The 15,165-nt window shown below is 45.4% G+C and overlaps 1 protein-coding gene across 2 annotated transcripts in view; it reads left to right on the top strand.

Annotated features, from left to right (window-relative positions):
* The window catches only part of ASH1L (ASH1 like histone lysine methyltransferase), a 2,936,548-nt gene that overhangs the window by 1,442,443 nt on the left and 1,478,940 nt on the right, over window positions 1–15,165 (top strand). For both annotated transcript variants that reach the window (XM_069650029.1, XM_069650033.1), the window contains exon 12: window positions 3,102–3,248. In XM_069650029.1, coding sequence (XP_069506130.1) covers window positions 3,102–3,248 — 147 coding nt within the window. The remainder of the gene's footprint in view (window positions 1–3,101; window positions 3,249–15,165) is intronic.

Raw genomic sequence — 15,165 nt, forward strand, 5'->3', positions numbered from 1 at the left:
TTTTTAACAGACCTGGTAGAGTGTCTGTGGACTCCTGCAAAAGTACTTAGCAGCAGTGGGAGTCGAAAAATAAAGTGATGTCATTTGCAAAACCCCATTGTAAAAAGGCACTTCAGTGGGCTACTGACACTTGACTCACCAAGGAGGCACAGTAGTGCCTTGGATCACAATGTGATATTAGCAGCGCTCATGTGCAAGCTTTTCAAGCCTCTCGCCCTGTCGGATTTAAAGTGGTTACTCTAAAAAATATTTTTCTAATGCCTCTCACTTCTGCACGCAGAATCTCTGAATTGCAGGTCCACTGCATTGGAGACCTTTGTATCATTTTTTCACAGGAAAAAGGTTGTGCTTCAAACCATGCCAAACATTTTGGCAAAAGTTGTAAGTGGTTTTCATTTCATTAAATGAATATCAATACTCATTTTGTTTCCTCCTCCTAGCTCGGAGGCTGTAAAGAGCCTGCACACTCTGAATGTGTTTAGAGCATTACAATACTTCCCCGAATGAACATAAGACATCTGAAAAGGAACACATTTGTTTGTGACATCTGGGTGAACAGCACTGGTTTCAGTGGTATTGAAGGCCTCGCTGGCACAGTGGTTGATCTCCGCTACAGTGGAAGTGTACAAATTACAGGGCAAAAGCTCTCCAAAGTGGCTGCATGATCAACTCTTAAGAGGACAATAGGCCTCTGTCTCCTAACAGTGACGTGTTCCCTTCAAAGGGGCAATTTGCGCCTCTCCACATTCTCTCTGTAAGCCCTATTCTCTAGACTACAGTTGAAGGAACAATGCAGCCTTTTGGCACTGTGTTTAGAGGACTTTTTTTTTTTGCTGCAGAGATTCCGGTTGTCTCCATCTGATTCTGGGATGCTTCAGAATCTCCCCAGGAGTGCTGATGAAAGGGGACAGGAAGTAGGAGTACATAAAATGTACTCATTGTATTGCCAATGTTACTCTTAGACCCCATTACTCCATACTGCCACCCGCCTTCTACACAAATAATAATCCAAGTCTGACATGAAAAAGGGACTGATCTTTGGGCAGATTGCACTGAGGTGGTGCCACAGGGGTGGAATTTCATGTCCACCTTGCGGCTGCGGTGGTACTTTCTAGATAGATCTAATTTTATGCTGCCAGCCCAGTACCCTGTTCCGAGGGACATCACAAGAGTATTGAATAAAGGGGACTGAAGACTTAGAATATAATTGTCACTAAGGTGAATAACATTTAAAAAAATGCTCACAACTATTAAAAACACTACTACGCCATCCCTTCAAGTGTAAATCGAGAAAGAGGACTTCAGAATAAACGGGTATTCTAGTTTTGTAGACTGCAATGCTCAAGCAAATATTTTAGCAGCAAAATGTAACGGTTTATGGATATGTTTTTCAAAATACAAAGAAAGATTTAAACTTTACGAGGTTTCTTTAAAGTGGACTGGGGGGGGACAGGCGCTCTTAATCTAGCTGGGCTTGGGATACGGTCAAGCGCTAAGCCCGGCTTGTAGGAGATTTCTGACAGCAGTTGGGCATTGGGTTGGTGAACAGGCTGACTGGGTCCAACACCGGGTCTAGCCCAAGCAGCAACAGAGCGTACCACAACGGAGCTTGTTCAGTCTAGCTCAGAAGTGGTCTGAAGTATCTGAAGTACCAAAGGCAGCATTGCAGTTGTGGTTCGAAGTGAGTGGAGCACGGTTGAGCCGGCTCAAAAAAAGCGTATTGTGCCATTTCCTGTGTTTTCCAGACACTGACACCAAGTCCAGTGGTTCGGGGGCATTGGCAGTCCTTTATTCTGCCCTTCCCAGCCAGGAAAGCACTTGTAGGGTTCTGTCACCTTCAGTTGAGCAGCATCTTGGTACTGGTGTCTCACTTGCAGTAGACCCGATGAATCAACTGATTGGGGGGGGGGGTACGCTCATGAAGTTGTCAAAAAATGACATCATATGGGTCCACAACAAGCCTTTAAGGAGCCACATACTGACAGCTGTAACACTTTTCCTTTGCCTGTTTGTCATACCTAGAGTGTATTCTCTGCAGGATGAGGGAAGGGGAGTTTGGGGAGCCCTAGCAAAATCCATGATGGTTGGACCCCTCTGTGGACTGAACCACTCTTCTGGGCTTCTCTAACCCCACCCCTTCCTCTATCTGCCATCAACAGATTTCCATTAATCAGCACCCTAGTAAGAACTAGCTACTGTACTAAGAGGGGAGGCTTCCTAACAAAAAATCTAATGGTGTCTGGGTGAAACTCGGCCCAAACAAACTGAATACCCACCCCAGCCATACAAATAATCACTGCCCACCAGGTCAGCAATTAAATTAAACCTGGGGCTAGAGACAGTATACATGTGTAATCTCAGCGGCCCTTATGTCAAACCAGACATAAGATATCTTTAGATATTAACCTGTCCCCAGGACACACTTATTACTGTGAGAAAAGCATGCTGGTGATTACAAAGGCAAACGCTGCACACCTTTCTACCCCGGCCTGCTAGAAAAATAACATACGTGACCTTCTTACTGCCATGCTGCCACTGCAAAGCAGTTGCTGGGGGTTGTCGGGAGACTTCACTAGCAGAGGCACACGTGTACCCTATGCATTTTGCAGCATTTACTTCTTTCAGCACAGGTCAGCAGTGATATGAGCTACTGATGTTTAAATTGTAGATCTACCCCTTTCTTGGGGGAAGAAATATATATAACTAAATTATGACATTTTTGCATTGTCGATCCTTACTGCCCGTCATAAAAAAGGGCTCCCTGCTCCATTTGTGATTGTTTTGAGCCAATGATTAGGCGTGTCAGTGTGCTCATTAATAGTCTGCTTTATCATCCATACATTTTCAAGTTACTTTTGGGAATAAGGCATTATGCGCTATTAGCAGAACTACTGCCTCTGAGAAGTTCCTTTCTGGGACGCTAAATTCTTTGAGTTAGTCCTCTATATTCCAGATTGCAATTTCTTCAACTCCTGGAATTATAGTTGTATTTTGATGTGATGATAGAACAGTAAACAAAATGTTTGGACAAGAACACATTATTTTACTATAGCTTTCTTTGTCTCACCAACAGACATTAATAACCTTCCTTTTGTCTGCAGGAACAGGATGATCGAGCAATACCACAATCACAGTGATCATTACTGCTTGAACCTGGACAGTGGTATGGTGATTGACAGCTACCGTATGGGCAACGAGGCACGCTTTATTAACCACAGCTGTGATCCCAATTGTGAGATGCAAAAATGGTGAGTAATGGCGGGGGAAGCATCAGGCTTACTGAATTCTGATCTGCAAGGGATATCAAGTGAGTGTGTGTTGGTTCTGTCATAACTCTGTTTCTGATGTTTGTTAATCTGCTTAGAATCACATGCTGTGCATAGGTCCGACATCCAGTGGTCACTGCGGAGTATTGCATTTTGTTTTTCGTAGTCGAAAAGGGGACGTCGACAAGGCGTGTCTGTAACACTATCCCTATAGTGACGTGCGTTGTACCCACAATCCCTCACGCGTCGAGGTCCCTCAGATTGTTTTTTTCCGCCCAGTTTCTGGTCGCCTTTCGCGGAGCTCCTAGAGAGACATTGCTATACTTACCACGGACCTCGGTCCTTTTGTCATAACTTAATATACTGGTAACGATCCCTCCCCCTCGACGTTAGCTGTGAAGCTGTTTCTCCGCCGAACTATTTTCGACGGAGAGGAAGAGCGGAGGAGATCCTTCGGCGCTGCCGAACACGTGGCCTGGCCTCGACGGCCAACTTACAGTAGGGAGAGTGGGGGTTAGAACTTTGTCTCTTCTCTTTGAGAATGTCTTTCTTTCTCCCTTTTCTTTCCCTTGGGGTTGTTATCGCCAGCTATTATTGCCTCAGCTATGGAGAGGACACCATTTAAGTTTTGCCCACGCTGCAGGGGCAAATATACTTGGAAAGATAAGCACAAGCTCTGTAATCGTTGCTTACCCCTCGATCACATAGAGAACAGCTGCGCAGCCTGCAAGCTCTTAAAACCCAGGACTCTTAAAGAACGTAGGGTTAAGAGGTGGGCAGACTACGCGATGTCGAAGTCAGTTTCCTCACCCGCTGCCGCTGTTACTGAAAGTGACGAGGAGTGCGATAACTCGACGTCCGTTACGGAAGTCATGAACCCCCAGAAGGAGCGCTCACGCTCCTCGTCGTCCGTCCCCGGCCCCGACGGGCTCGGCTCACGCCCTGCTTATGGGGATGAACACCCCGGCGACAAGGACGCACACAAACCCCATAAGGCTAAACACACTACCCACGGCTCTTCTTCGTCGAGAACGAAGGATCCATCAGCGCCGAAGGGGACGCAGGGCACTCCGGCGTCTACCGCAGACCGTAAAGGTCACAAGCCCCACCCGCAAACGCAGCCGCGACCAGCGATTGGGCTTCCATCTAACACGGGCGCTACCCCAAAAACATCCGACGCAACGCTCCATAGAGCGACCGTCGAGGTACAACGCGCAACGCACACAACGTCGACACCAAAGCCCTCGACGGACAAAATCGTGGCCGAGAGCCTAGCGAGAATTGTCGCCGAAGACGAACGTACGCGGACGACGAAACAAACGTCGAATACCGCGTCGAAAAAACACAAAAGTAGCCAGGAACTGCCCCTTTCTCCTAAGGACGCTTCCGAACTACCTGAAGGCTTTTCAGAAGGAGACGGGAACCTCTCGTCGACGCTGTGGGAGCGTTCGAAACGATTCGAAGGCGAAAACACTAATTTTCCCCCTCTAGACTATTCAGGGGTACCCCATGAGACCCTTGAAAGACTCCATTCTTGCATGGAGAAAATGGAAAGGTTTCTAGGAAACCAAGACCCACCCACTCACAAAAGACAAAGAGAATGGCCACAGGATGACCCTAGAGTCAAGATTCCTAGGCTGGTTGACCTCACTGAGGAGGAGCAATACCTCCAAGAAGATGAGGAGTGTTTGGGTGGAGAAGAAGAGGTAGAACTTGAGGAAGAGGGCTTCGAAGAAGATCCTTACACCACTCCTACAGGGTTTGAAGAGGATACAGCTACCTCGCAGCCCTGGCATTCACCGTCAGTGCAGCCTTGGCAATCCCCATCAGTACATTCAGACCCTGATGCCTTTCTCCCTTCTCCTCTCAAGGATTCACATGGGAACTCCTCTCCCATAGATGACCAACCTTCCCTCAATGCACTATTGCGCAAGGCAGCAGCGCATTTTGAGATTGATACAGGGGAAACTCTTCCAGACATCGACTTTGTAGAAAAAGTCATCAAAGAAAAAGCCCCTGTTAGCCAATCTATTCCTCTCCTGGCTTCTATTAAAAGAAGAATTTCTCCTTCCCTTACTAACCCAGCTCTAGTAAGAGGGGTCAACCCTAGAATAGAAAAGCTCTTCAGCCCTTCATCCTCTGACCCTTTATACATCAGAGGACACTCTATTCCGGACTCCCTTGTGGTTACCAACACAAGAAAAAGAGCAGGGGTGCCACTATCCACTAGTGAAGCACCTCCAGACAAAGAAGGCAAAAAACTCTACGCACTGGGGAAGAGAATCACGACCTCCGCCGCCTTCTCCACTAGAATTGCTAATAACAACTCACTTTTAGCTAGCTACGCAGATGCACAGTGGAACAAGCTGCGCAGCGAAGCAGAGGAAGCACCTGAACCTCTGCGTTCTCGCCTGCTAGCTATAATATCAGAGGGCACACTGGTAAACCAGGGCATCGTTAAAAACTCCCTAGATGCCGCTGAGACGGCTGGCCGCTCCCTAGTGCAGGGAATACTTCTCAAGCGCCACGTTTGGCTACGCAATTCAGGTTTTAAGCCCGAAACCCAAGCCTCCCTCATAAATAAACCCATTGAACAGACGCATCTGTTTGGGAAAGCAGTAGATGAGGCCCTAGAACATGCTAAAAAAGAGTTTGATACCATCAAAACTCTTGATCAAATTTCTAGGCCCCCTAACAGGCGAGGCTATGGTAATAAACGCTCCTTTCGTGGCCAAAGACAGCAGCAGAACCAACAACAACAATATTACTCTGGCTCCAACTGGCCCACCAACCAGGGTAACACCCAGTTCAGTCAAAGAGGCCAACGCCGTGGCAAAGGAAGAGGTCGTGGCTCCAGCCCCAGAGGTTCCACGCCCAATACCAGCAAATGACCCGAAAATTCGGGTCCCCTCCCATGCATCACCGGTCGGGGGCCGGCTAACATCGTTCCTTTCAGCATGGGAGGGAATCACGTCAGACCGTTGGGTATTATCCACCATAGCCCACGGATACTGCATCGAGTTCAACGGTTCCCCGAAGTACAAACCCCCACGGAACCGGCGCATGACACCGCAACACCTCTCCATTCTTCTTCAAGAAGTGGAAGAACTACTGAAGAAAGAAGCTATAGAGCCCGTCCCCCTATCACAGGTAACAGAAGGTATTTATTCAGTGTACTTCCTTGTACCCAAAAAGGACTTAACCATGCGCCCTGTATTAGATCTGCGCCCAGCGAACATATTTGTCAAACCCCAAAAGTTTCGTATGGTGACCTTACAGGAGGTAATCCCACTGTTATCACAAGGGGATTACATGACAACACTGGACATGAAAGATGCATACTTTCATATTTTAATGTTGACATCGCACAGAAAATACCTCAGGTTCAAAATAGAGGACAAACACTACCAGTTCAGAGTACTACCCTTCGGGATAGCATCTGCACCAAGGGTATTCACGAAAGTACTGGCAGTGGCAGCGGCCCACCTGCGCAGATTATCCATCCCGGTATACCCTTACCTCGACGACTGGCTCATAACAGGGGATTCTTACGAAACATGCTTCTCCAATACCCAAAAGACCGTAGACCTTTTGTCCCAACTGGGCTTCTCCATCAACGAAAAGAAGTCCAGCTTAGACCCCAGCCAAACCAAACAATTCCTAGGGGCTCTAATTCGAACAAGGGACGGCCTCGTATTCCCCTCCAACGAGAGGGTCCAAAACATGCTGTTTCAAATTCCCCATTATGTAGCAGGCCGAGAGGTGACGGTACGCAAAGCAATGCGCTTGCTAGGGATGATGGCGTCATGTATTTATTTGGTACCTCACGCGCGCCTGCGCATGCGCCCAATGCAAGAGTGGCTCTACAGCCAGTGGTGTCAGGCCAGCGGACAATGGGACGATCTAGTGGTGGTCTCGCAGGCCTTGGTTCTCTCGCTACGGTGGTGGACAAAAGAAAACCTGTTATTAGGGAAAACTTTTGCCACACCCGCAGTGGAAGCCACTCTAACCACAGACGCATCCCTTACAGGATGGGGGGCTCTCCTATCCCATCAAACGGCACACGGAGTGTGGACTCCGAGTTTAGCATCCAAGCATATAAACCTGCTGGAACTACTAGCGGTGTTCAAAGCACTGAAAGCCTTTCAGGAACACTTACAAGGAAAGACAGTGATGGTCCTCACAGACAGCACCACAGCCATGTACTACCTCAACAAGCAAGGGGGCACTCACTCTCCAGGACTGTCCAAGCTGTCCCAGAATATATGGAAGTGGGCTCTCAAACACAACATGTTCCTACTAGCACAACATGTACCAGGGGAACTCAATCTGCTAGCAGACAAACTCAGCAGAGACTTCCCCCTGCCCGAAGAGTACGAATGGCAATTGCACGAAGACATCGTCTTAGACATCTTCACGCAATGGGGATTCCCGGAAATAGACCTGTTCGCAACCCTGGAGAACTCACAATGCCAAAGTTACGCCTCCAGGTACCCCCAGAACCAGTCCAAGGGGAACGGTCTGTTGATTCAATGGTCAGGGAAATTTGTTTACGCCTTTCCCCCGACTCCCCTTCTCAACAAAGTGGTGCACAAGATGCACCAGGAGCAGGTTACCATTATACTAGTGGCCCCAATGTGGGCACGGCAACCTTGGTTCGCTCACTTGATGGAGATGTCCCTATCTCCCCCAGTGAAACTTCCCTGCCCGTACAACATGCTGTCACAAAACAAGGGCAGGACACTGCATCCATGCCCTCAGACCATGAACTTAGCAGCCTGGCTCCTGAGATCATAGAATTTGGACATTTACAACTCCCACAGAGATGTATGGACATCCTCAGGGAAGCCAGAAAACCTAATACTCGACACTGCTATTCTAGCAAATGGAAAAGATTCGTTATCTGGTGTAGAGGTACTAGCATCAACCCAGTTGACTGCTCTCCTACTGACATTATTCTATACTTGACCCATTTACTGGATTCAGGTTTAGTATTCAATTCCATTAAAGTCCACCTAGCGGCACTTTCTGCATACACCACTTCCCAACTTAAAGTGTCGTGGTGGAAGATACCAGTTATCAAAGCCTTCATGGAGGGGGTAAAAAGGATACACCCTCCGATAGCTAACCCAGCTCCCGGATGGGACTTAAATGTGGTACTTTCCAGACTCATGGGCCCTCCCTTCGAACCCATGCACAAGGCAACTCTTAAAGATATCACCCTTAAGACTGCTTTCCTAATAGCTATCACCTCCATTAGGAGAGTAAGTGAACTACAGGCTCTTTCTGTACTAGACCCCTTTGTAACAGTTCACAAAAATAAAGTGGTTCTACGCACACACCCAAGGTTTGCACCTAAATTCATCTCGAAATTTCATGTAAACCAAACTATAGAACTACCAACGTTCTTTCAAAACCCTTCCAGCTCGGAAAAAAAAGTCTGCATACACTAGATGTACGCAGAGCTGTCATGTTCTACATGGAAAGAACCAGACCACTGAGAAAGACTAATCAGTTCTTTGTCTCGGTGGCAGCAGGAAGAGAAGGAGATGCGGTCTCAAAATCCACTATATCTAGATGGATTGTTCAATGCATCACTCTCTGTTACACTCTTGCTAAGAGAGAACTACCCTTCAAGCCAAGAGCACATTCCACTCGAGGCACTGGGGCTTCCATAGCATTCATTGCAAATGTTCCCCTTGAGTCCATCTGCAAAGCGGCTACCTGGAGTTCTGTGCACACCTTTACAAAACACTACTGTCTAGATGCACACTCTAGATCTGACTCCCAGGTGGGACAGGCAGTATTAAGACATCTTTTCTCTACTGTTCCTTCTCATAACCCACCGCCAACTCCGGGTACTGCTCGCTAGTCTATGCACAGCATGTGATTCTAAGCAGATTAACAAACATCAGAAGACAATGCATTACTTACCGTAAAAGCATTTCTGATGGTTGTATCTGCTTAGATTCACATGCGCCCACCCTTCCTCCCCGCTCGGATGGAAGGAACATAGACTTCCTTTATATCTCTCTTTTCTGTACTCACTCACGTCTATAAGGCTCCCTCAGGGCAGAAAAATACAAACAGAGGGACCTCGACGCGTGAGGGATTGTGGGTACAACGCACGTCACTATAGGGATAGTGTTACAGACACGCCTTGTCGACGTCCCCTTTTCGACTACGAAAAACAAAATGCAATACTCCGCAGTGACCACTGGATGTCGGACCTATGCACAGCATGTGAATCTAAGCAGATACAACCATCAGAAATGCTTTTACGGTAAGTAATGCATTGTCATTTTATCTCTGATTCATACAAAAAATGATGGACTGGGCTCTCAGTACAGTAAAACATGTGTAAATGATTCTCCTCTCAAAAGAATTAGCACTCCATACAGGCAGCTCATTCTTTGTTGTTGTCCCATTCCTGGAAACCCCTCCCATGGCTTATTTTGCCCCAGGCAGGCCATCCACTCAATGCTATTCTTCCTGTCAGTCTTGCTTTTCCCCCCTTTAAATTAAAGGACACTCTACAAGCAAGTATGATTGCTTCATGTTTCATGGTTAGTCTGCAGTTTTAGATCAACCAGGTCTCTTTTTAGTGGGGTTACCCTATGGCCCCGTTTGAACTTCACATGGAAGCAATGAGAGACTATTGAAAACCGAAGAAGCATCCAGTATTCGAGAATCAAGCAAGAAACTAGTGGGAATTTTCCATCTTCTCGGTTTTGGTAGAAAGGTTCCAATTTGTTGAGAATGTTCAAATCTGAACTCGTTAGTAAGAAAAACCAAAGTTACAGTGTGTAATTAAAGATTGTTGGCAGCAGCGTTAAGCTGTACCATATCAGAATTCTGTGTAAAAACAGTAAGTACTGGTATGTTCTAAGTGCACGCACAACAGTACACATGCTAACAGCAGGGAACATTTTCAGTGCCTTTGGTTAGAGAAAAGAACCTGAAAGCGCAGCGTGCTTTGTGAAGGCACGTCCTGAATTCCATGACTTTGTCGCTATGGCAATTTCTTTTTTTTCTTTATTGAAATTTTTATAACATGTAGAGGATAAAACAGCTTGATATTTTAACCCATGAACATCATTTAGACAACATAACTGTTGTCTATATATTTATACAGCTTTTACAAAAAGTATAAAAGGCATAGAAGGAAAAGTAGATTCAAAGAAAAGGCAGAGAAAAGAAAGAGCAGACAGGGAGAGAGAAAGGGAAGAGAAAAGAAGAAAGAAAAAAACACCAAGAAAACCCACATTATAAGGAAGAAAAGAAAACCAAATATTAAAAAAAGCAACAAGAGGCAATTTTTCATATATACGATTCATTAGATATTCCAAATAGCAGAGTATTTGTCTGCTTTTTTTAACCTCTGATAAGCTACCTTCTCTCTACTTGGCTAGAATGGCTAAATCCTGTAACCAGCCATCAATGGAAGGCTTAGCATCACTCTTCCGGTATTTCAAGATCTGTTTTTTAGCTACCTATAATGCCATATAAGACCAAAAGAGCTGGCCAACAGAGAGCTGAGTACCTGCCTGAAACCAGCCCAGTACACATAACAAAGGAGTGTGGGTGAGCGATAAATCTAAGACAAGTTCCATACGCTGCACGACATTGTCCCAAAAGCTAATAATTTTCACATAGGAACAGAACATATGGAGAACATATGCAAACCATACGTTGTTACTCACCTGCGCAAGAAGTTTATACAGAGTAGAAGCCGATAGAGGCGTACTTTTGATCAATGCAATGTAGGAGGGACATTATGCAATGAGGCATTTAAAGGTGCACGTCCATTCTCAAATACTTTAGACGATACGATAACGGTAGTTCGCCAATATACGCAACTTATATTTAAACCTAAGGAACTCAAATGAAACCATTGAAACTCCATTGTGTACCTGTCCCAATCGCCAGATGCCCGCAGACTGCCAAGAGACCACAAGAGAGTATGATTATTTAAACGTAATGCAGAGTTCCTCCAGATTCAAGATTCCAAACTCAGTAGATATTTAACCCCAGGGCCTTCACATCATTTCTTCCAAACCTTCGGAATATGTCTAACAAGCGGCGTGGATCTATCCACAGCTATCTTTTTTTTTTCCATGCTAAGAAGGCAGTCTAAGGGGACTGGCTGCACAGCGTTATTCTCTATATTAACCCAGTTCGGGCACTTGGCTCCATCATCTCTTAACCAGAAATGTAAGGTGCACAAGCTGAAGGCTCTATGATATGAGACAATATTAGGCAAACCAAAACCACCTAAATGTACTGGTTTCATAAGTACATCCATTGGGATCCTGGATCTACCCACCTCTGCCCATAGAAATGTTCCTAGAACTCTATTAATGTCATGAAGTAAATCTCTCGCCAAGGGAAGAGAAAGTAGTAGTGCGATCTTTATTACATTGATTTTGCCCCACAACGTTAGGTTCAACCTTTTACACTTGAAACAAAGCACCGCCATCTCTGTAAGTTTGGTACGCATATTGGAGGTTAATAAGGAATTAACACGCCTAGAAATGTTTATTTCTAGGTATAAAAAATCATTCTCAGCCCAACTATCCCGACACAGGGCTGAAATTCGGAAGATGAATGTTTTAGATGCATTGATTTTATAACCCGAAACTTGACCAAAACTAGTCGCAGCCAAACTTAATTCCTTAAACGAAGGCTCAGGATCAGAAAGTAAAACTAGATCGTCCACGTAAAGAAGGACTTTAGAGGTGTAGTTACCCATCAAGATACCCTTTATGTCAACATTTTCCATGATTGAGATATCCGGAGGTTCTATAAAGAGAGCAAACAAATAGAGGCGATAAGGGACAACCCTGTCTTGTATCCCGATGGATTTTGAAACAATCCGATAAACAGCCATTTACTCGAACTCTAGCCTCCGCTTCATTGTAGAGGGCAGCAAAGACCTTCAAGAAACAAGGGCCGCAATTCACTCTTAATAGTACTTGGCAGAGAAAAACCCAGATGACCCTTAGATTTTTCCGCATCAATGCTGATTGCAGCATAGGGATCTATAGGGGTACATTGAGTTACTCCTGTAAATGTATAACATCCAGTAATTCCCTCAAATTATCATAACTCTTCCTACCAATGATGAGGCCTGTTTGATTTGGTGGATCAATTTTGGAAGTAGAGGGTTAATCCTTACTGCATACATTTTTGCTAAACGTTTAAGATCTGCATTCAAAAGAGAAATCGGTCTAGAATTCCCGCAATTTGAATGATTCTTACCAGGTTTAGGAAGCACTGATATTACAGCAGTCTTCATGGAGTCAGCCACTCGTTCCGATTCAATGATCTCTCTAAAAAGTTCAACTAGGAAGGGTACAAGTAAGGAACTGAACGTTATATAAAACTCAATTGGAAACCCGGTCCTGGACATTCACCTGGTGCTAACAGTCCCATAGCGTCTATAATTTCCTGTGCTGTAATCTCTTTTTCCAGACAAAGTTTATCACCATCATTTAGTTTAGGGATAGGGATTTGTTCAAGGTATTCTGACACCTCATCATCACCTATACACCTATCTTCGTGATATGACGCATAACATTTCTTGAATGTACCTCAAATATCCTTGCTTTTTGTAGGAATTAGCCAATTATCTTCCGATATGGACAGTACCTGCCTTCCTTGTTCTCTGCCCCTCAGTTTGCTAGCTAGCAATGTATCAGATCTGTCCCTGTGCTCCCAAAATGCCTGTCTGGGGTAAAATATATCTCTCTGCCTTAGCATGAATTATGCTATCCAATGAGTTTCTAGCTCTTATTGCAGATAGGGTCACATCAGAAGGGGAAGCAGCATGTTCATCCACGGAAAACTTATAATTAGACTCTAGACACGTATAGTCTGCTTCAGCCTTCTTTTTTTGTTGTTGTATGAAGCATAGCTGATTATTTTGCCACGTAAATAAGCCTTCAATGCATCCCAGATAATAGACAAACTATTAACCGAGCCAGTATTATCTCTGAGAAAAAAACGAAATTTCAATTTTGATTTGTTTAACAAAGTCCTCATCAAACAATAAGCGAGTGTTGAGTCTCCATTGCCCATTGCCTATTTCACCTCCCAAGGACTGGTCCAGTTGCAAGAACACACAGGCGTGATCAGAAATCACAATATCCCCCATATTTGAAACGTTTACGGCACTATAGAGTTCTTTGCTAACCAGAAAATAATCAATCCGGGATGAGGTACCATGTGGAATTGAACAAAAACTGTGTTTCTTATCTGGATTCACTTTGCGCCGTATGTCATGTAAATCCCAAGACTGCATACATTGCTAGAGACCCTTTCTGGCCTCTCCTCAGCATAAAAGAGGGAGAGTTCTGATTTATTCAAAACTTTATCCAGGATGATATTAAAGTCCCTGCCTATTAATATTGCGCCTTCTCACATGTTCGACAAGATGTCTTCCAATTTGCCAAAGAAATCAGATTGTGCAATATTAGGGGAATAGATGTTAATCATTAGACGTCTGTTCTCCACTAATACTTTAACTGCCACAAATCTACCCTCAGAATCAATATCTACTCTATCCACAGAGAATCTTAAGCTCTTCCTAAATAAAATAGCCAGCCCTCTTGAATTACGGGTGGAAGCACTGGAGTATTCTTTCACAGATCCATTATTCAAAATATACTCTATTCTCCAGCATCGGGTCTGCCTGGATCCACATGCTCATTCCCCGTCGTCAAGCCGGGAATCCTTGGCAAAAGAAAACAGTTTTTTTGTTTCTAAACTGTGTTTCTCCTATAAACCAATCACTGAGATTTGGATCATACTGCCCCCGGCCAATGACTGCCGTCTACCTAAGCCTCTCCCCAGGCAGCCATCTTCAGATTTTTACCATAAGTTCAAGTGTTGGGAGTCCTCGTGTTTAACTTTTCGAGCTTTCTGCGTTTTTTTTGCGGAAAACTGTTTTCGGTTCAATTGAGCCTGTGTACTCCATCGCTGTCATGATTCCTGCCCCTCATGTCCCCAGCCCTCCAAGATGTCAGGCTAGAGCCAGTCCACAATCACCTACATGGCCCTCAAGGGCCTCTCCATCCCTTCAAAGACCCACTTGGAGTCAGACTTGGCGCTTGTGGCACCAGACTCACTCACTCACTCCCATAGGATAACATTGGGGATTGGACTTGTAGTACATTGATGAGGACAAGATGGATGCCCCCACATATTTCGGTTCCCAGAACTGCATGTGCGGTCTAGTCTTTTGGGTGTGGTTCAGTCCAGAGGCACCTGAGATACCCAGAGACTATTTAAGCCACACCCAGGCTGAGAAACATGCTTTGCGTTTTCTGCACCTGCAGCGTGACACTCGCCGCGTTCGGATCGGTCTCCAGTAGGCCTGCATCTTTCTTCTGCGATCAGCTCCTGCAAGAACAAGAACACCGTTAGGAACAGCCTTACATTGCTGCGCTTCTGCCCATCAGTCATCGCTCCTTCTGTTCTGCGGGCATCTTCGGCGGTGTCATTCCCATCCCGGCACGCTGCTTCCTAAGGAAAAGGGAAAAGAACAGAAAAAAGGCATTAGTAAGCATTCTGCAAATCTTCGCTTATTTTTAAATACTGTACGAGCTTCAAACACTTACCTGAATCCCAGCCGCTCTGGGGGAACTCTGTCTCCGGAACTTCTCATCCATCTGCAAGAGGGAAAAGACATTCCAGGTTAGCATGGAAACATCTAGAGGCGCTGCATACCGCGCTTACCCACTGTATTTGTTCTTCATAACTGGCATCCACGCTAAAAACGTTGCAGCACCTAAAAGACACAGAAAAAGAACTCAGTTCAATGCAAATACGAAAGGGATGCATCGCGCTCTCACTCACTTTAAGCGCTACTCCTCTCAGCAGCACCCCGCCATCCCCG

This window comes from Ambystoma mexicanum, chromosome 1p (genome assembly GCF_040938575.1).
Source record: "Ambystoma mexicanum isolate Mex_15411 chromosome 1p, UKY_AmexF1_1, whole genome shotgun sequence".
Lineage (NCBI taxonomy): Eukaryota > Metazoa > Chordata > Amphibia > Caudata > Ambystomatidae > Ambystoma > Ambystoma mexicanum.